The sequence below is a fragment of the Lepisma saccharinum genome, chromosome 2 (assembly GCF_977018435.1).
Source record: "Lepisma saccharinum chromosome 2, izLepSacc3.1, whole genome shotgun sequence".
Classification (NCBI taxonomy): domain Eukaryota; kingdom Metazoa; phylum Arthropoda; class Insecta; order Zygentoma; family Lepismatidae; genus Lepisma; species Lepisma saccharinum.
Window position 1 is genome coordinate 201,941,449 of NC_139230.1, and position 23,183 is coordinate 201,964,631.

A 23,183-nucleotide genomic window follows, 5' to 3' on the forward strand; every position below is an offset into this window, starting at 1 on the left:
CATTCAGAGGGGCTTTTATAAAATTAAACATATAATCTTAGGGATTGATACGATTAATATTAGTGTGTAAGTATTCCCATCCATAGGCGTGCGCACGGGGGGGAGAGGGGCAGTTGGCTCCCTTAATATTCTTAGTTAGAAATTTAGTGTAGAGGAATCTTATCATATCACCGTTATTAAACAATATTATGCTCTTTATTTTCAAGCCGACGAAAGTTCCAAGCAACTAGGGAGGGGGAGGAAGGCATATTATGTTCTATGAAATCGAACTCTCCAACTTCGTTTCCTAGCAAATTTCTTGTTGTTAACACCCCCACACACTTTATTCGTTAGTTGTGTTACCTTATGTGTTTGCAGCATAAATTGCCCATACATTGGAAATCAGTGGCGTCGATTGGGTGGCAAGAAGTGTGAAGCAACTGCCCCCACGCCACGCTAATCCCTGTTAGAGTTGGAAATGAATAAATGATGTAGTTGTTTTGTATCTGCTGTACGAAACCATGTTTTTGTGTAAATTAGTCTCTGAACCACAGAGGGGGTGGGGGATAAAGGAAGGGGCAAAGAATAATGCTACATACCACGGAAGTTTGAATTCTTCTAATACAGTGATTTTCGGCGGGTCTGAACGCACTATATACGCCCCTGTTCCGTACACATCATTACAGTAAAGCAGTGAGATAAAATGAAGGTTCTTCTTTCCCAGATTGAACTTTCATCAAGGCTTTTGCCCCGTTAATCAGAGGGTCTGTGCACGCCTATGTTCCCCTCTTAATATGTACATCTATTTACCATCATTTTTGCACTAAAATATTCAAGAATTGCATCAGAATATTAAATTACATGTTATGTTATCACATAATTCAGTATTTTCACCCAAAACTGGTGCAAAATATAAAGAAAGTTCGAATTTTGTATAATTTCCGAGACAGACTCCACTCAAGTGCCGCGTTTCAGTTTTGCAAACTCCATGCAAGATTAAAATGCCGGAAAATTATAGGCCTGTATCGGTAAATGAATTCCAACAAATACTTTCCGATACCGATACTACTGTTAACGGCCTATACCCATACGTATGCATCGGTATCGGATCAGCCCTAATAATTTTGTAAACTTTCTTGTCACACAAAGTAGAAAGTTTATCAGGAATTTATTTTTATTTATACACCATAATTAAGTCGTAAAAGTTTTGTGAATTTATGTCTCTTAAGTGAACAATCTTCTCATGAACTCATACAAAACTTTTCACAGAATGAACTCTCTAGATTAACAAACTCTCTAATTGATCTGTATTTTCACACGTATTTCTGACTGGACTCAATGTACTCGTCTGCATCTTAAAGTGCCTTACCAACCTCAAGAGAGTTTTTGCATGAGGAGGGAAATTGCACCTCCCTATTAGTGTTCCCAGTTGCAACGATCCTGCTAGATCATTACAAAGTTACGTATTTGTTCTTTTTATTGAAATTGTTGAATAGCATTGTGTAATCTTATCTGTTATGTTATCGCTTCTGCATAGGATTTCACTGCTATGCTTGGTAGAGAAATAAGTTATATCATATCTCATTAGGGAGCGTTATTGTTCTAATAGTTCATTGTTAACCTGTATATATGGCACTCAATGTTAAGCAACGCTATCGTAGTTCATGAGTTTCCACTAGAGGCGCTGGCGCTGCGCTCAGAATTGTATATAAGCAGCGACGCGGCCCTGGCCAGTTAGTTCTGTGTTGACTCTTCGAAGACTCTTGGTCAAAGATATAAGATATATGGTGTCTGCCACGTCGAACCCGGAGCGTTTCAGATAGTGGGGCCCGTTTCTGATTTTACTGTCACTGCAACGTAGGTGCGTGTGTATGCGCCGGGTGCGTTTCACAGCCCAATGGTGAAACATGTTACGATATCTGTTGTGCTTATTTATAGCTTAAGTTGTTATCTCAATATCCAAATAAAATAAAATTAAAAATAATATATATATTCACACAACTTGTTTTTAAGTCATAACTTTTTATATTTTACACGAATATTAATTGTATTTTTTTTCCTTATTTCAGGAAAGCCAACAATTGTGTACTTCCACGTTACTGTTATGAGCTTGGATTCAATAGACGAAAGCTCAATGGTAAGTAAAATTTTGCACTATTCAAATCGAACCTATTGTGTCGTCCTATGTTCAATTTGAATTTTGAACTTGAAGTTTGCACAGATAGGTTGATCGGGACTGGATCTACCGTTTAAAGTGATATCCGAACCGAGACAGACAGTACTGTCTGTCCCAGGGGAGAAAGCAAGTTTGCGGAGGAAAGCAGTGCTCGCTGTTGCAAAACGGCTGGTAGCTGCAGTTGCGTTTTTTCCTCCGTGCAATACCTTTCCCTCTCACGCATTCATTGGTCGACCTCTCTCGAGTCACCACATGCACGGAGGACATGTTTGTTGGCTTGCTCCACAGGCTCCTGGGACAGAGTGTAATTGTGCATTAACACTCAACACGTTCGCTCGTCGAGACGGCACGATTTGTTTCAGAAAACAACTTCAAAGAGAGAAATTCAAAATACAATGAACTTATGGTATAACATGTATGTTATTATACCCCACAATCTTGTCTATACTCTGTCCCGGCTACGTCTGGAGCAAGACCGCGCATAGCTGCAGAGATCGAGTGGGCAGAGCGAAGAAGTATATGCTGCTGCGAAGGCTGGTAACAGCAGTCACTTTCCCCCCTCCAAGCATTCCCGTTCCTTCTCACGTGTTCATTGGTGGAGTCTCACGTCACTACTTGTTTAGAGACATGTTTTCGTTCGCTTACTCCAGTGATATCCGGGACAGGGTATATGCTTCATGTGTCAATTTCGTTTTACGTATTTTCAACTGTGGATTAATTCTTACTTTTCATAAGTATAATAAACCATGATTATTTTGCTAAATGAAAATTTTCGCATACTAAAAGGTTTTATAAATTGGTAATACATTGGTTCATGCTGAAAGGAATGGGACATATTTGGCTGGAGATTGATGATGATAACATCACTTCCATCTGCCGCGAGGTAGAGAATTTGCAGTTTTGACTCTGGGTAATTTACTTTTTGTAAATTACTCTTCTTGAGCTCACTAAGTTTAATTTCCTTCAAGAGAATGCCATCAAGTGGGCTGAGGAGTGAAACGCAGAATCTGAAATGATTCTATTGCTCGTAACATCAGCTGTGCCCCATGAATTATAGCAGTTGTGCCAAAGAGGAGAAAGTGGAAGGATTATAAAATGAAATTGAAAGATTTAAGAAGTGCAATAAAACGTGGAATGCACAGGAAATGAATTAGACTGGAACTGGACTCATTTCTCAAACTGCATCACTGATCGTTCATTGTCTTCTCCCGGCTTGGAAGAATCTTCCGACAGAAACGAGAGCCGTATGTAATGTTAACAGCCCGGAGCCGGAAAATGTAATCCGTTATATTCTAACGAGAAGATCGCAAAGTGGCGGAAGGGCACTTCGCTTCACGAGCTCCCTTCAACCTCTCTTGAAGAACGTTTCAAGTATAAAATTTATTTTATGTAACCGTTCCCTTTCCTGAAAATTGCACCAACAAAGTAGTTCCAATTTGCATTCTTGTTTTTAGTGTCGCTTCTCCGACACTCTTGGCTGATCGCAACGATCAGGATGCGTGATGAGGCTTCCCTGATGGCGCAGTGGTAGCGTCGTCGCCTTGTAATCAAGGGGTCCCCGGTGGAAGCACATGGCACAGTGGTTCGGATCCCACTTTAAACCGTAGGTCCAGTCCCGATTAGCCTTACTGTGCATGAAATGGACTTAAAACACCAACTCAAACCAAACCAAAAATCAAACCAAGGATGAGTGATGATTAGATGAAATTGATGAAGTCATCCACGTCGGGATTCAAACGCCGAAGCTTCGATGGCGAGATCGGGAGTCGACCATTTTACGCGCTGGGCTACCGATCTATACTCTGTCCGGGGAATCTCTGGAGCGAGCGAACTCAAGCAAGTCTCTGCGCAAGTGGTGACTCTAGAAGACTCGACTAATGAACGCTTGCGAGGGAATGGGGTTGCGTGGAGGGGGAAGAGCGACTGCAGCTACCAGCCTTTCCAGGAGCGTGTACTGATTCGCTCCTCCCACTCGTTTTCTCCCCTACTCTGCCGTCTTGCTCCACAGATTCCCGGGGTAGAGTATAGTAAGCAAAACAATTGCAGTTTTTTGTTCTAAGAGGGAATCCAAATTTACCAAAAACCATTGTTCTTATGAATAATATGCACGTCCGAGGATGTTTCAGTATGTCACTAATGCATATTTGCATTTGAACTGGCAATGTCAAGCTGGATAGGGCAGTGCATCTTCATAAACTCAATAGATTCCTTTCCTTAAAGTGGTTTCCCAAATGGCAAAAGCCGACCTCCGTGACTGCGTGGTTAGAGCAGCACACTACGATGCCAAGGGTCCCGGGTTCGAATCCCGGCCTCCACATGGCTATTTGTGAGTATCCCTTCCTCAATTTCATCATATTTTTTCTCCTGTTCGTCGCGCAATTAGTCAAAAGTGGCAGAAAGGCAAAGTAAAATAAACAAAATCAATCAATCAAACCAAATGGGGGAATTCTTTAATTGTAGTAGCTACCTCAAATCCATGGTAGACACATTTAGAAACTGTGATCCACGTATGATCAGATATAGAGTTGTATTAGTATGAGGTTCACCACGAAATGAAATTTATCACCCACTGGTGGATATTTTTCTTTCCAGGGCCATATGAGGAAGCAGGCTCAGTTGTTCCGATCCCATTTGATTGTCCCCTCATTGGCTCCAAATATCACGATTACAGTGATTACGTTGATCATTACGCTAATGGTTAGGCATGTAGGGAAGCTTATGAACAAAATATGACGATTATGATTGCTTTGCCTTCCGCACATTGAGAATGGATTCGTTGTAGGATGAGTTCATTCTGCTTCTGCGCACATCAAAGAATATTTTCCTTTCTCTTCAGTAATATGATTTGTTACATCTGCTCGCATTAGCTGTTGCAAAGGTCCGTGTAGAAATAAGATTTATCTTACTTCCTACAAGATAAATGAGTTACACACGAAATTCAACGTCTTTGTCCCCACCCCCAACATGATCCCCCTCCGGTCGTGCCTAAATTTCGTATGTATTGATCTACTGTATTTCAGAATAGCTGTTTCGATGTACTTAAATAATTACTATCAATAAACGGATAAAATTATTTATAAAGTAGCGTGTTATACTTGAAACAGATTAGGACTATTTATTTATTTATCACAGAGTGGTTTTAGTACAAAATATATGAATTAAAGAAACATTGTTAGAACAAATAGGTCACATTCAAGAAACTAAGTAGTAATAGGTATGGTATATTCTGTTCTGTAGAAAACTTTAACAATTTTTCTTTCTTTTTCACAAAAAGAACTGTTTCTTTACTAAAATATAGGAAGGTCAATTCGTTTATTATTTTATTGAATTGTAAAATTATGAAATGGCATACTAGAGAGAGATTAAGAAGAGTCTCTGACTGACACTTAAATACTAGGGCAACTGTAGAAAAATGAAAATATGATCATACTTTGTCTTTCTTTTCAAGTTCTAGTTGTAAGCAACAGAATACTAGAAATGTCAGAACAAAATTTTAGAAGAAGTCCACCGCTGGTTACCGTACCACGTTGAGGAGTCAATCCTCTGGCTTCGAAGTTCTTGATTGGACTTACAATCTTTGAATTCACATCGTCGCCAGTAAATACGACACGTTTAGGTGACAAAACAAAGTCAATATATTGAATTTCTTCCATCTATTTCTCTTTAGGTAATTATAAATTTATCAAATGTTAAATTACTTCATAGGCACGTATGTTCTTTACAACATTCTCCAATCAGTAATAAAATCTATTGCATATTTTATTCACCACATTATGCATTATGTTACATCGTTAATTACTAAGGAAAATGTTCACAGATATGAACATGAAAACGAATTGCACAAGTTAGCCTACCTGTTGCTATACAGACATGTTAATTTATTTATTTGAAAAAATCCTGAGTGCAAAGTGAATCAATATGTGCAAAGGATAGAATTCAATGATATGTAGTTAAAAAAATATTAACTAAGTGGGTGAGAAGGACAAAGAAAGAATAAAGAAACTCTACATGATAATTACTTAAAATAATTTTTGAAGTTGTCTGAAGGATATGAAAACATTGTAGAGCACCATACTGTAGTAGAAAACGTATTTAAAATATCATTGCTCCAGGAAAAGTTATAATTTATTTTTTGTTTTAGAAATACTACATGTAGTCAGATTCGTTGTACGTACACAGATGGAGGAAAATTCTAGTTACGCAGATATGATGGTAATTTTTTTGTTCAACGTTCGTAATCCCTTTTACATTGTAGTGTTTCTTTGGACATTTCATGAAACATGAAAGTAATCTTTATTGCGTAAGTGGTATTCAAGAGCTGTCCCAAGTACTGTAATATAAGATAGGTAAAAATCCGCACTTTCTTGTTACAAAGAATCGGTTCAAACATTCACTGAAATTCCTGTGTTTAACAGTAAATGTAGAAAAACATTTTGTATGATCATGTATGATTATTGCTTCAGGGAACAACGCACTCACTATCCTCTACACAGGAAATTAAAATTGTAATTAACTGAATAATACCTTCAGATAACTCCGAAAAATTGGGAAAAAAATGTGTTTGCCTGGAGGTTTGTATTCTGCGCCAGTGTTACCAGCATATTTTTTGTGACTCCGTAGTACACTAGCCCTGCTAATAAGCTACCAGTGACACAAAATAGTTTCAGGTAAACCGTCATTCCATGAATTGCACACATGTATGAGTGTTAGAAAACTGAATATATGAAAGACCTTAAATCTTAAGTAGCTATGTTCACAATTTCTTCCGAAAATCCAGGCACACTTTGCAGGTTCCAATTAAGAGAACCTCTTACTAGATTCTGTCGAGGATTTTGAATTTTGTATTGAATGTTTGGATCGTTTATGACTGATTTTATCACATCATTTGAAAACAACTTCCGCAATTCGCTAAGGGCCGGTTTTAAGGTGGGGGACTTGAGAGGGAGCCCATGCCATCTACAAATAGACTTCCGCTGGGGAAAATGCTTCGAAAGGCACTCAAAAAGAACAACTACTTATATATACACTGAGTGCTCACTGAATTGTGACCACCCCTCCAATCAACAAGGAACGGCCGAGCAGCTGCTCTCATCACGTGAGCTGGAAGTATCGTGGTGAATGTATAGACACAACGCTCCATGTTACTCGAACAGCACACGTTTTAATGGGGGGTGGTCAGGATTTAACGTCATTCCAAAAGAGCATGATTGTGGGTGCCCGAGCATCAGCTGCGTCAATAACAACCCAGACAGCGACACTGGTCGGATCCCCCCGTTCCAGTGTAGTGAAGGTGTACAGAGAATGGCAAGAAAACGGGGCAACTAGCACCAAGAGGCAGATATTGCAAGGGTGTACGGAAGGTGACACCGCGGGGAGAGCGTCGAGTCAAACGGCTCGTGACAGCTGAACGCACCATCAGCGTCCGGGAAGCGTATTTACAAACCCTATAGTGCTGCAGAACCTCCAGCGATATGTGACTTCTGATTGGCTCTCATTTCGGAAGTTAATCCAGTGATCCCTCAAGGTAACGCTAGATGGCAGGGTTGAAATTGACAATGTTGATTTAAGAGATCCATCCCAACATGATAAGAAAACCCTTCAAACTGAGGTTAATTTTGAGCACATTTTTTTTTCAATTAAGGTTTTGAAAGACAAAAAATCAGAACTCTTCTAGAAGATAATGTTTTTCCTATTTAAAGTCACATCAGTGCAAACATTGTAACTAGTTATGCATATATTCTCTATGTCACGTCCATGGTTGATTATAGAGAAATGGATTTATTTAGTATATTGCAAGATGTGAAATTTCTCCATTAATGCAGTAATCACTTCGTATAAGCTACAAGCGCTTTCAGAGATATCAGCAGTATTATTCACGATGGCTTCATATTGATTTTTATCACCTGAAAACTATTCAAAAACATTTATTTTTTCCATACAAATATATATATATCTTAATATAATTTCGACAATTTGATTACAAATTTTATTTCTAAATAATCACGAGTCTCATCTTTCCATACTTATCATGTAAACAGACAAACAAGGAACGACGGACAAGGAACATAAACTCTTCCGGTGCGCACAGCCAATAAGACAGCGTTGTGTACGTCTGGTTCTGCAGCACTCTAGGGTTTGTAAATACGCGTCCGGGAATTACGGGACCAATACAACAGTGGATGCACAACACCCATATCTCGCGCAACTGTGCGGTCCACACTGGCACGCATGAACTTCCACAGCAAACGACCCACTCGTCACCCACTCCTCATGAAGCGTCACCGCCGACGTCGTCTCGCTTGGGCCCACGAGCGAGTTGATAGCTTCCTGAAGATGAGGCCTTGCTCGAAAAGGTTTATTATCCATCCACGGTTTTTGCTACACCACTGTGACGGGCGTAGCCTAACTATTGCCTATTTTTTGGGGAGCAGGAAAAGGTTTTATAAGCTCTTGACTTGACTCATCTCACCTAACAGGTCAATAGATGCCTGAACTTGCCCCGAGTTGATATTTTCCTGGAGATGAGGCCTGCTTGAAAAAGGTTTTATAAGCGTGTGTGGCGCCAACAGCACGAGGCTATGGACCCTTCCTGCTCGGTGAGTGCTGTACAGGCGGGTGGGGGCGGCTGTATGGTTTGGGGTTGCATCTGTTGGCATGGACTGGGACCATTGGTGTGTATAGACCACCGTGTGACATCCGTTGTGTATCGGGAGGTCTTAGGGGATCACTTACAACCCACAATGTAACACTTCTACCCACACGGGAACTGCGTTTTCCAGTACGACAATGCATGGTGCCACCGAGGCGGGACTGTAATTGCCTGGCTGGAGGAACATCCCACAGAGATGCAGCATATGAATTGGCTATCTAACTCCCCCGATCTAATCCCACAGAACATCTGTGGGATGTTGTGGAACGAGCTCTTCGAACCATGCATCCTGCACCGGCGTCAGTTGGTTCATTATAGGATACCATCAGGAATATATGGTGTCAGATCCCCGTGGAGACATATCAGCAACTCGTGGAATCCATGCCACGTCGTGTTCAGGCAGTCCGTCGAACCGAAGGTGGACCAACAAAGTATTATGTAGGTGGTCGCAATTCAGTGAGCACTCAGTGTATATTACCATATTTCATATAGATAAGTAACCATCTGACACAACTTGGCCTAAAAGTTAAAAATGGGCCGACCTCTGTGGTGGACTGGTTAGCACAACGCCCTACGACGCCAGGGGTCCCTGGTTCCAATCCCAGCCTGGGCATGGATGTTCTTTGGAGTTCTTCATCAATTTGATCATCATATTCGCGATTTGCGAAAAGTAGAAGAAAAGCGACGTATAAATAAAATCAATCAATCATGTTGCCTGGTCCTGGTAGACTGTCACGCTACGGCTGGGTACTACAAAAGTGTTAAATTGTCTGTTTTCTTGCCTGTTTCATCAGTCCACCATTCTCTTTCATGGTCGTGATTTTTTTTAGACAGGTATAAAATCAACATGGTAACCAATAAAAAGAAGGAAATTGATTTCTCAGCATCAGAATTCCGCGACATTTTGCTTCACAAATTTCTCGACTTATGGCTACTTATAAGTACGACAGACAACAAGTCAGAGTCGTCGTCTCCTTGTAATCAAGGGATCCCGGGTTCGATACCCGATGGAGGCACATAGTGGTTCGGATTCCACTTTAAACTGTAGGTCCAGTCCGGATTAGACTTACTGTGCACAAAGTGGACTTAAAACACCAACTCAACTCAACTCAACTAAGCAGGCCACTTATATTATATAAGTCCGAATCTTCGTGTCATTACATTGAAAATGCATTGTACTAAGCTTAACATTCGTATTTTACCTGTAACATTAAAGTTCTTACCTAATATCCATGTTACCATAGCTAAAATTACATACATACAACTAAAACGTGCCTTCTCTGATATCTTTAATCTCTTGTCCGATCCTTTGGCATCTTCTTCATGACCTTCTGCTCAGGAAGAGGAGTGAGAAGGATTAAAACCACGAAGAGTGGTTTCACGTTTTATATGTATGAGAGAACAAGTTTTAACACCCTCACCTCACATTTGTATTCGTACGCAGAAAGGCCTCCCCCTTCGCGCTTTTATGTGTGTGTGTGTGTGTGTGTGTGTGTGTGAGAGAGAGAGAGAGAGAGAGAGAGAGAGAGAGAGAGAGAGAGAGAGAGACAGAGAGAGACAGAGAGAGAAAGAGAAGAGGTTAACCCATCATTTCTCTTAGTGAGCAGATCCTGAAGAGAAGAATTGTTCGTCGTGTCGGAATGTCGAACAAGAGATTAAGGGTATCACATAACATACGGTTTAGTTTTACTTCCATGAACCTGTAAATCCTTAAGATAAAAAGCGTTATCAAAGGAATTTCGAGATTTTTTGGTGCTGTAGTGGAACATGCGCTCATGCACAACAACACAATCCTTACTCTTTAACAACATTCGAAAATATTGCTTGAGTTATCATTGAGAATAAACTACGAACACCCTGGTGTCAATTGCGTTCTAAAATTACCAAAATGACGGAAACGCAACTTTCATTCTACCAAATGATTATAACTCTTTTCTACCATTTCGGATTGATTGAGGAAATTAGAAATCAGCTCTTCATATCGATGGAATTTTACTTTTCTCCTCCAGCCACTGTCCAACCAAACTCTATATTCATCTCAATGTTAATGATCCATATCGCGACCAAAGCTTATCCCTGAAGGTTCATGCATAAGCTAAAGCATGTCCGAGGGAACCATGACGCCATACTAAAATACCTCTGAAAAATCGATGTTTAATTTTCAATTAGCTGTGATATATTGTATGTTCTATGGTTTACGAATTACTGTGCGATACAACAGTCAAACATTTCTTGTTACATAATTGATAAATATTATTTAACTGAAAAATAACACAGATTAACGGATTTTTTTATAACACAAATGGTTCACTAACGCTAGTGTTTCTTCAAGATATATAAATTTGTTTACATTTATAAATGAGCTATTGCCAATTTTTTTAAAAAAAATATTTCTCCATTACTCTCGTGTAAACTTTTTCTCTCTTCCGGGCCTCCCCGATGGCGTAGTGGTAACGTCGTCCCCTTATAATCAAAAGGTACCGGGTTCAACTCACGTTAGAGCCACATAGTGTATCAGATTCCACTTTATGTCTAGCTGTATGTCTAGTCCCGATTAGCCTTTCTGTGCATAAAGTAGACTTAAAAAACTCAACATCAACATCTCATTTTTCCTCTCGTTACTTCTACATTACTGTAAGATATCTTTCTTGCATTTTCTGCACCTAAAAGAAAAAAATTCTTAACATTATTCACTTTTAATTAAAATTCGTCCTCATTATGCTGAGCAGGCTTTAGGTTAACACAAAATTTCCGATACAGTCGAGATTCCTTATTCGATAGGTGTTCCAGTTAACAAGTCTTGTAGAAATTGGACACTGGTTTCGAATGTTTTCGATATCGTTTTTTATAGACTCAGGAGAGTTGTATATATAGCCTCCTTCTAAATGCAATTATTAGAAACGAGATAACTTGTTTTTATCGCAAGCTTTGAATATGGGATACACTGAAACCTTATCGGATTCGCAACAAATGATGGAGAAGCAGAGATAAAAGGAAATAAAAGCGATGTATAACGAACAAATTTACTTGGATTACAAAGGTCTCCGGGAGAAAATGCGGGCCAATACATCGTGATAAAATAGTATGAAGTGCAAGATAAGGGAACTGCTGTGAAGATCATTTGTGATTTGTGGTATGTGGGAGGAAAAATAGCCTGGGGCCAATGATTTTGCTTCATAAGGTCTCTGGACTAATGTAAAACGGAACACCTATAAACATTCAGGAGAGAAATAAAACGGACCAAAAGTATATCTTAATTACATTAGTAGGTGCAGAAAACCTTTGCAAAATTAAATTTCACTATTTTATTGCAATAGGAAATGATTCAGTTGGTTTGGTAGGAGTACCAACTTGAAACAACATAGAGCAGCGAACTTCTTTAATTGAATCAATATATCATCAGTAGACTGATGATTTCTATGCAAAAGCATGGTTTATTGAAAATATGTATTTCAAAACTTATTTTCTTACGTGTTTTGTCAAAAATGTAAGTATTAATAAAATGAAGCATATTTACTTAGTCTATTCTGCATACGTTGGCTATTTTGGCCATTTTGCGATTAAAATGCACATTTTATTGTGTTGTTACTCCTTAGTATCTAGGTTCTATCAGTTTCGTCGCGAGCGAAATTTTTGTTATTGGCTAAAGTGTGGAAGGTATATTTTCAGGTAAGTTTTTCTACGGATGTAGTTACTGCTACTGCTTCTTCTCCCTTTCTTAACATATTTCCATCTCTCCATTCTTTTTATCTTCATTTTTCTTTTCCCATTCTCTCTCTGTCACTCTCTCCCCCTGTATACATGTCTCCCCTTTTATCTTCCTCTCTGGTTATATATTTTCCCTCCCTCCATTCTCTACACCTCTCTCCTTTTCTCTCAATTATTATTTTCTATCTTTCTCTATTCCTATTTTCTCTCGCTCTGTCTCTCTCTTTCTCTCCCTCCATGTCACACGTTTCCTTTCCATTTCTTTACATATTTCCCTCTCTCCATTCTTTTATCTCAATCTTCCTATTTCCACTCTCTCTGTTACACTTCTCAGTGTATACGTGTCTCCCTTTTTCTCTTCCTCCGTTTCCACATTGCCCCCTCACCATTCTGTATACCTCTCTCTCTTTCTCATTTATTACTTTATTTTTTCTCATTTCCTAGCCTCACTCTCTCTCCCTTTGTGTGTGTGTGTGTGCGCGCTTCGGATTTTTATGACCTAAAAGCTTCTGTAATATGCATGCATTTATACCCCTAAAATTAGCAAAATATGACGTTAAAGACTGAAAATATGATGAATAGGATATATGTAAAATTTAAAATGACTGACATTTAAAAATATATATGAAACACAATTTCCAGAAACAAACTATATTACATACATTTTCATTCATACACGCACGAATAATATTTGGGGTAATTATTGAGAAGAAGCATGCTTTTCTAAAATAAAGAATCACAAGAAAATGAAACTTACAAGGACATCTTCTGGCTCTCATAAAAATTGTTTGAAAAGTACAGTGCACAAAATGCATTAAAAAAGTTACATCACATAATCTCCATCACTACGGTTGCACTGAATTACAACATGCATCAACAACATATAAAATATTATCTAACATTCTTTCAACAAGACTAACCCCATATGCAAATGAAATTATAGGTGATTAGTGCAATGGCCCTAGAAGCATTGCAACAGGACCTAAATTCAATATCTAAATGGTCTGAATGTAATGCACTTAAATTGAATTCATCCAAGTCTTACATTTTAACTTTAGGCACAACGAGTAACCTCAAAAAGTTAGAACAATTACAACTCCCCCTCCCTACACTGAATAATTCCAAAATAAAGAAAGTAGAAACAGCACGCAACCTTGGCATAATATTGGACGAGAATCTACAATGGGGTTCTCATGTCACACATATAATTAAAAACTCAATAGCCAAACTGAAATCACTTTTTCCATTAAAACATATGCTAAGCAAAGAAACGAAAACTCACCTAGTCAACACACTTGTAATGCCAAAAATTGATTATGCTTCCCCAGTTTTTATAAACATCCACAGTGCTCTAAATTACAAGATACAAAAACTTCAAAACAGTTGCATAAGATTTATACTGAATGTCAAAAGAAGAGAACACATATCCCCGTACTTACAGGAACTTAATTGGTTAAACGTTAAGAATAGGAGAACATTTTTGGCATTGTCTTTATTGTACAGGATCCTGAACAATAAGGAACCAAGATATTTATATGATCAAATTGCTCCGTACAGGAAGAAAGGAAAACAAATTAACCTTCGTCAAAAAACACACTTCACGATTCCTGTACACAGAACAACATTATATGGGAATTCTTTCATAGTCACCGCAATAAAAGAATGGAATGACCTCCCCCCACCACTGACCTCAGGGGAGCTCCACCCTGCAACATACAAAATAAATCTAAAGAAACATCTGCTGTCCAAACAATAGTGCCTGGCTCTGTCTTTTCTGTAATGAATGGGAATGAGGTATTGGTTGTAGTTTTAGCTGTAATAATTGTATTTTAATTGTGGTATTTAACTCTGTACCTTCAGTACATTAATTGTTTACATTATAAGTAGGAATGTTTTTTTTTTTAATTTCTTTTTTTTTGTATTTTTTTTTTATTCTTTCTACTGCAACAAAGATTTTCAAGAAGTGGAAAGTGTCAATTGTAATATGTTTTTTTTTTTTAAAGGTTTGTTGTAAGAACGGCCCGCGAGGCCGAAACACGCCCTCTCAATAAAGACGATATTATTATTATTATTATTATCAATGTGGTTTTAAACGTAACAGATCAACTACAGATCAAATTTTTCACATCAGACAGACACTTGAAAAAAAGTGGGAATATAATCAAAATGTCCATCAGCTATTCATTGATTTCAAAAAAGCATATGATTCAGTCAAAAGAGATAAATTATATAATATATTAGTAGAGTTTGGAATACCTAAGAAGCTTGTTAGCATGGCCGTAGGCAGGAAAAAATTTCGGGGGGGGGGGTGTTCATTCATAATTATTCCCAGGGAGTCGCCAGAAATTTGAATAATAGAAATAATAATAATAATTGTACAATAATAATTAAAATTTCATAATAATAAAACAATTTTATTCCATAATAATAATACTAATAATTATTATTATTATATTATTGTTATATCCTTGAGGGGGCTTACTCAATCCAGCAGATGAGTGAATATCCAGCATAAGTTTATTTTTGTTTTTTTTACGTTTCATACAGTGTGTACTGTAATGCACAATTATTTTACTTCGTCATTAAACTTTAGATACCTTCAAGAAAAAACTTTAAAAATTAGATGGAAATTTTAGTCATAAAGTTTTTGTTGTTTGACTTTAAAATTAAATTTTTGGAATTTTGAAAAGTGTGGAACCAGTTATTCTCTTTAAAAGCTTAACCTGGTGCATGGATTGTAACCTCAATCGCCAACGTAATGCGCTACGAAACTGGAGGTACTAGGTTTGAACTCATATCAAGGGGGATTTATTTTCGACTTTATCGGACGGGGAATTTAAAAGCTGGAAAGGGAATTTTGGGACAATCATAAGGGAATCTTCAGTCTATATTCCTTGTGACGCAGGAACAACAATGGAAAGATAACAGCAGAAGTGATAATGGAGGGGTCGCCAGTGGCCTGCGATTCCGAGAATAAATCCTGTTTCACTCAACTTTCAGAATTCCAAATGTATGAAAATTGTAGCTCGATCGTTTCAACATTGTCTCCTTGTATTTTTGTGATGCTTCGAAAAAAAACATTGAAAATTTGTTACAGATTTTGGTTTCTGAACATCCATTAATGCAACATGTCAGAAGTTTCGGGGGGGGGGTTTGAACCCTAGAAACCCCCCCTCTAAATACGGCCATGCTTGTTAGTATGATAAAAATATGCACCAGTGAAACAGAAAGTAAAATTCGTGTGGGTATTAATATGTCTGACAAATTTACAATTCATGATGGGTTAAAACAAGGAGATGCATTATCTCCATTGCTCTTTAATTTTGCCTTAGAATATGCTGTAAGGAAGGTAAAATAAACTGAAGAAGGACTAAAATTAAATGGCGTGACTCAGTTGTTAGCATATGCAGATGATGTAGACTTATTAAGGGATGATATAAATACAATTAAGAATAATGCTAAAATATTTTTCAAAACTGCTAAAGAGAGAGGTTTGGAAGTTAACAAAGAGAAAACTAAATATATGCTTACAGGCCGAAACCAAGTGTTAGGTAATAATCAAAATCTAATTATTGATAACAACTCGTTTCAACGAGTTTCCAAATTCAAATACTTAGGAGTAATATTAACAAATGAAAATTATATTAAAGAGGAAATAAAAAATAGGCTTAATTCAGGAAATGCATGTTACTTCTCTCTTCATAAACTTTTGTCTTCTCGTTTAATATCTAAGAAACTAAAAGTTAAAATATACAAAACAGTAATTTTGCCTGTAGTATTATATGGATGCGAAACTTGGTCCCTTACATTGAAAGAGGAACATAAATTGAGAGTATTTGAAAAGAAGATCCTTAGGAAAATATTTGGACCTAAAAGGGATGAGGAGACAGGTGAGTGGAGAAGGTTACATAATTTAGAACTACATAATTTGTATTCATGTCCAGATATTATTAGAATAATTAAATCAAGAAGACTTAGGTGGGCAGGCCATGTGGCACGAATGGGTGAGGAAAAAGGAGTTTACAGGATTCTTGTTGGGAAACCTGATGGTAAGAGACCTGTAGGAAGACCAAGACGAAGATGGAGGGACAACGTTGAGATGGACCTAAGGGAAATCGGTATGGATGGAAAAGAGTATATAGATCTTGCTCAAGATAGGGAAAGATGGAAGGCCTGTGTTGCTGCAGCCATGAACCTTCGGGTTTAAGAAGGCTAGAGAGAGAGTTATTTTCAAATTATCAAATTTGAATGCCCTTCTGTTGTCCGCAAGCACAGTCTTATACCTGGAGAAAGTTCTTTACACTTCATATGACGTAACAGGAGCATATCTGAAGAAGGTTAGATCATTTGGGGAAGTTCTAAATCTTCGCCCACTTGCACATCTTTTCCGCAAAGAACGTCAGAAATTTTAGAAAGGGTTGAATATCCAGGGTTTCGTTGAAGCACACTTTTCACTATTGCATTTACTTTGTCAGCTGCTTCACCCTGTGCAAGCGATAATTCATTTTCTGTTTCCCTTATAATGCGTAATCCATCACACAATTGCATGCTTGCGGTGATGGACGTTGCTATGATGCAGAAATTGGACTTGATGTAAGCCAAATTTGTTGCCAGGCTGGATGAAAACAAGTCCTGCACGATTTTGATGGAGGATGAATCGCTTTTCTCAAATTATTAAAGATCTTGCTATCGCTATAGTTTGTGCAGTAGTACTCAGCAGCTTGTAGCCATGTTCCCCAGCGTGTTATGACAGGCTCTGGAGGGAGGGGTATGTGCTGGCGCCTCTTCCTTAAACTTCTGCACTCGCAGCGGAGCCTTTACAGATATATTTTTGCCGTTTGCAATAAGTTTATCTACATTAGGGTTATTCACGCGAACCTCTTCTGCCACTCTATGTAGTGCATGTGTGAGGTATACGTTAAGTGTACCATTTTGGGATATAATAGCTGAAGTCCTTTTGCAGCTTTAGTCATGTAAGGAACAGCGTCCGTAACAAACAAGAGTACATGTTCTCGTTTTATTTCACCTGGCCACAACAACTTCACTGCCGTGCCAAACACGACAGCGATGGATGAACTATTTACTCTTTACAAGATCTCACACGCCAAGAGAAATACTTGTCCAGGACCCTCATGTTCCAGAGTTCCTATTACAAAGTTAGCCACGTATTTACCATCTACATCACTTGTTTCGTCTATGGAAACCCATATCTTCTTGTTGCAAACTCTGTCTCTTATTTTGTTAATTGTTTCGTCGTAACACAATGTAAGATAGTTTTCCTTAGCGTTGATTCTGAGGGAATAGTATGGACCGTGTACTATTCCAAGAACTTACGGAAACTACAAGTATTTAATTTGTGCAACGGAATATTTGAAGAAACCATCATTTCACAGAGATCTATTGCAAAACTCGCCCGATAGTATGTCAGATAGAGATTTGCTGTTTTGTGGTTTCTCAAACAGCAATCGTTGTATTCTTTCCTTGTCCATTTTCTATCGTCACAGTTTTTATGTCTAGCTGCATTGCAGTGTTGTCGCACTGTGGAGCGTTTCTCAGCATTAACTTTGACTTCACACAATTTACAAAATAAAATTCGGCCATCAGTACTGAAAACATTTTCACCGAACTCTCTCACAAAACTTTTCAATTTCACACTCTCTGGGCACTTCACTTTCGGCATCTTGAAATTATAACCACATACGCGTTACCTGCAAAATTCGTTCCCCTACTTTCTGGAGCAAAGATGGTCTCTGGATACACTGCGAACTGTAAGCTTCAAACTCTAAACGACAGGATTCCTTTCTTCCCTTACTTGGCACTGATACACTCCCTCACTGAAAATAACGTACACTTTTAATGCTGTTTGGTTGCCGTGTATAGAAGGGGAGGGCAGGGGCAGAACAGCTAACGATAAGGAATGAACAACAACAGCCTAACAATCTTTAAGCCGATTGCGGACAACAACGAAAAAAAAAGATTGGAAACAATTTTGTTGTTTATTTTTTAAAGCACTTCCAGGAAAAATACACCGTTGGTTGTTTTCCAACCAAGGAATAACACAAACTGAAAAAGAAATCCGCCGTTTAGATAAGTTTGCGAAACAAGCCAGGCATTTATTTTTAAACACTGGAAGTACTGTGTGTTCACGAAAATATGCTTTTATTCCACACTTTTGGGCCATAATATGCCCTTAACCGAAAATATAGTACAAATATGATTTTTATTGATTTCAAAACACCAAGAAACGTGCTTAAACTATCTTAACAAACAGAAAACCAGCCCCTGGAAAAATATGATATTTCATAAAAATCCGAGCCCAAATGATAATAAACGTATTACAATGTTTATTGTTGTTTGAAAAATTTATCTTTAGCTATTAGAGTGGGCAGGAGCGTGGATCAGTACTTTTAGGAATGGCTTACAGCACATCCACGCACCTGTTTGAGCCCCTAGAAATGAGTTTACCTGAGTTAAATCTTTTTCTTTCTGGGATTATTATGCAGATCCGGCCTAGGAAGGGGCAACTCGGACACTCACACGAGACTTCGCGCCAGATAAGAATGATGGTTTGTGTGCTATTTATTACGAGTTTATATGACGCTTTTGCTTCCAATTAAGCAACTAATTTTATTATTTACTTCAAGGATTGTTTATACATACTTAAAATAACTAAAATTACTGAAATCATATTCTAAACAAAGTAATACCTAATAATCGTTTTCAGATATTCCAATTAAAAAAGTTGATTACGCACTATTCGATTAATTAGAATGGACTCATGAAGTGAAGGTATAATTTGATATGAAGCAATGTAAATTTACTACAGTGTCAAAATTCAATGAAAAGTAAACAAAAGATAATTGTGTTAGAGAATGTTATTGGATAAAATTAAAAATTACCACTTTGATAAATATTAAACATAACCAGATTTATAAATATATGTAATGAACCAGTGGCAATTCGGAAATGAAAAGAAGCACTAATTTCGAAACTTTTATTAGCCTCCAATAATTCTTGGTTATAACCTTCAACATGTTCTGCTTATTGCTCTTAGATAATAAAACGAAATATTGAAATTAGTTTATTAATTGGAATAATGTTAAAATTGTGACCATATAGGACACCTGTACTTCAGGAGATTTTTTCAGACCTCTGAAAAATGTTGGTTATAGGCTCCTCATATATTTTATACCGCAGGCTGCGCACCAACCTATATTCTATCCCGGGAATCTGTGGAGCAAGGCGTCGCATAACGGCGTTGCACAGAGTGGGCGGAGAGAAGAAGCACTCGCTTATTAAAATGCTGGGAATTGCAGTTCCTTTTCCTCCTCCCCGCAATCCCATTCCCTCGCACTTGTTCATTGGTCGACACCTATCGAGTCACTACTTGCGTAGAACCTTGCTTTCGCTTGCTCCAGAGATTCCCGGGATAGAGTGTAGGACCGGCCTTGCTATTATGGATAAAGTATTAAGTTAGCTTTCAATTCAATCATCATGGACCACGTTAACTGAAATATTAGTAATTTGATTCTGTATCACTTAACACTAGCAGACTTGCCTATTTTTCTTCTGCTTGTTCTTTCTTATCGTAGCTATAAAGCTTTTGTTCTGATTAGTGCAACGTAATCATTAATTCATGCCTGTTTCTCTCTACCAAATTTGGTCTTCTTTTAATCTTTTCCTTCCTAGAAACCCTCATTTAATTTTCTTTTCACCTTTTCTTTCCGTGCGTTCTTGGCTTTCCTTTTCTGTGGATCCCACGATTAGGAGAGGAATAAACTCCCGTGCAGCATCCGAAACAGGAGTTTTCTCCCTCTTTCCCTGGGAAGGAAATCCTTTAATTCGTTTCCGGCTCTGAAGTACCCTTCTGTCTTTGTCGTTTCTCTGAATTTAGTTCTATAGACCTCGATAGAACGACAATGGCGCGATGAGAAGGATGGCAGATCATTTGTCAACGGGACTCTTCGTTCCAGGTTTTCTGTGTTTATAATTTGCTCTCTCACTCATTCATTAATGAGTGTCTTCAGACCTTTCCTAACTTTGCTGGATGTAATTCTTTGCGTTCAGTTTGTTCCTCTGCTGAAACACTTTGCACTAACAAAGAACAATTTGCAGTGAAAATACTACAAGGAATATTGAGATGCAATATTCATTGCAGATGTCGATCAACTGTACTTATTTATTTGTGGATCGTTGTGTATAGGGATCAACGTCAGTAAGTGTTTTTGATATTTATTCATCCATTCAGTACAATATTAAAATATGAATCGCATAGTGTATTTTATCACAGGAAAATAAACTGCATAGATTTTTTTTAAATGTACCATATTTATCATGTACAAATATATGCAACATTTCTATGCGATAACAACAATAATAAACAGTGAAACATTTTGAGATTTAAAAAAAATCAGTTTTGTTTATTCTTTACACTGGCCAGATATTTTTTCGAAGTAGAATTTCTCACACTTTTCTGATACTATTGAAACACATTTACCATATTTTTATGTTTATGGCAATGTAGGGAAGATTGGGGCACATTTGAACATGGGGCACATTTGAACATCGTGAATTTCTGTGCAGAGTTGACAGCAGTGGTAGTAGATGACGGCACTACAGATGCACTGTCAGCCGGTAGTCGGATCATTCATCAGTTCCTAAACATTCCACGTGAGATCGGGTGTCTAACTCCTTGAAAAGTCATTATTCTCGTCAAACGTTGTAAGAAGATAACAACCACCTAATAGACAAAGAGGTGAGTTTGAATATTATTGCGTATGGATCGGTTTACCTTTTACCTTATGAATAGGTTTGCGTGCTATTATTGTGAAAATTTCTATTACAAAATTTCTTGAACATGTGAAGAGAATATGCTAGGTGTAGCAAAGAGGACAACTATTTTACTAATTTTACCCTGAGAACCATTGCACTATTGTTGCTATACTGTTTGCAAAGGATAATGGAATACTTCTAGTAACATTCCCCAACCCCTTATTGAACGCATCGACTCCAGTCACTAGATTTTGGCCTGATGGGTCCTTGGCGCAAAACGACCGAATGACAGGTATTCCAGGAAAACTCATCACTATTCACGACTTGGCATCTTTAACAAATACAGCCTATTTAACTTCATTTATGACGATGAATATTGTATCGGCATTTGCAAAGCCTGAGATATGGCTGTTTTTTAAGGATTTTGAGCCATCGTCTGTAACTGACACGGCTGCGACCAAGACGAAAGCGATCATGTAAATCACGTACGCATGTAATATTAAACATTGGTTTCCAATAAGATTTATAAACACAAACCATTGTTGAAAAGTGCCCCATGCATGGGAGCAGATTTAAACTTATTACCGATATTTTGTTTAATGCATTTTAATTTGCAAAACAACTTTAATTTTTTGTGTAAAAATGTTTACATGTACTAGAAGACTGTTTCTGTTATTTTTCCTATCAAAAGAATCTTGACTACGAAATAAAACAATAAAATTTGTGAAGTGTTCAAAGATGCCCCAGTCTCTCCTACATAGACAATTGGACTAATTCGAACTATTACATATTATAATAAATAATAAATAAATATAAAGTAATATTATTACAAGAAAAGAAAATGTATATGGACTAAGAATTGGACTGAAAACATTTTTGTGTAAAAAGTGATTTAGCTGTGGAAAGTGCAAAAGAGAATAAACATTCCAATATCCTTAGAATATGTATCAGTTTCTCAGATAAACATTTGTCATTTCTGTCAGTATTGGAGTAGTCTTTCTCTCCTCACTTATTGTTGTTGACAAGTATAGGAAACGTCCGATAAAACATTCTCCACCATACCGGGTGCTGAAAACATCTACGAAGTCAATAGAGAAGACAAATTAACATGGTCTCCAAGCATGTAACTATTTACTAGGGTTTCCGTTTTCAAGACCCTTTGTTACCAAGAAAATATTGCGGCATATAACTCACAGACCGTGGTCCTGTGCTCCATTTCTGCCGGAATGCTGCGTATTTTGGGTATAAGATTGGTGGTGGTACCTGTACCAACCAATTTATCTTGTTGGAAGCTACGCTAATTACATTCAAGAGGTGAAAACACGTTTCGGTTTGCATTTGAAATTTGAATCGAAACGGTGCATGTTGGATAAAGGCGGGAAATGCAGATTACTTTTTAATTGTCGAAGAAAATAGATCCGGTTTATATTATGTTACAAAACGTTTTAAATAATATTATATAAAACTGGTAAAGTACAAATCATACACTATTTTTGTGAAAGTCTGTATACGTTTATAGTACATTACTCCAACTCGGATATTTACGTTAAACTAAAACTTTAATCCGAATCCCCATCAAGTTTTAACTAATAACTATTTATAAGGTTTATTTGGTGCAGGATACGTACGATCAACCCAACGACAAACGTCACAAACGTCAGTATTAACCTTCTTGAAATGAGTTATTTCTATTCATGTTAAAGCCATACAGGAAAAGTTCGAGTTCACGTATCGCTCAGCTAGGTTAATCGGGCATGGGCATACAGTTCCACGTGCGATCATAAACACCGTTCGCTTTGCTTCCACTGGGTAATGAACCTCCGACCCTATGATTAAAAGGCGACAGTACAGACAAGAGAGGATTTTCTATGTTTCCCATATTTTAGAACTAAAAAGAAA

At 37.7% G+C, this 23,183-nt stretch overlaps 1 protein-coding gene across 1 annotated transcript in view; it reads left to right on the forward strand.

Annotated features, from left to right (window-relative positions):
- LOC145981007 (glycine receptor subunit alpha-2-like) overlaps window positions 1-23,183 on the forward strand; it is a 653,123-nt gene that overhangs the window by 322,265 nt on the left and 307,675 nt on the right. The window contains exon 3 of the mRNA XM_083114106.1: window positions 2,049-2,116. Coding sequence (XP_082970232.1) covers window positions 2,049-2,116 — 68 coding nt within the window. The remainder of the gene's footprint in view (window positions 1-2,048; window positions 2,117-23,183) is intronic.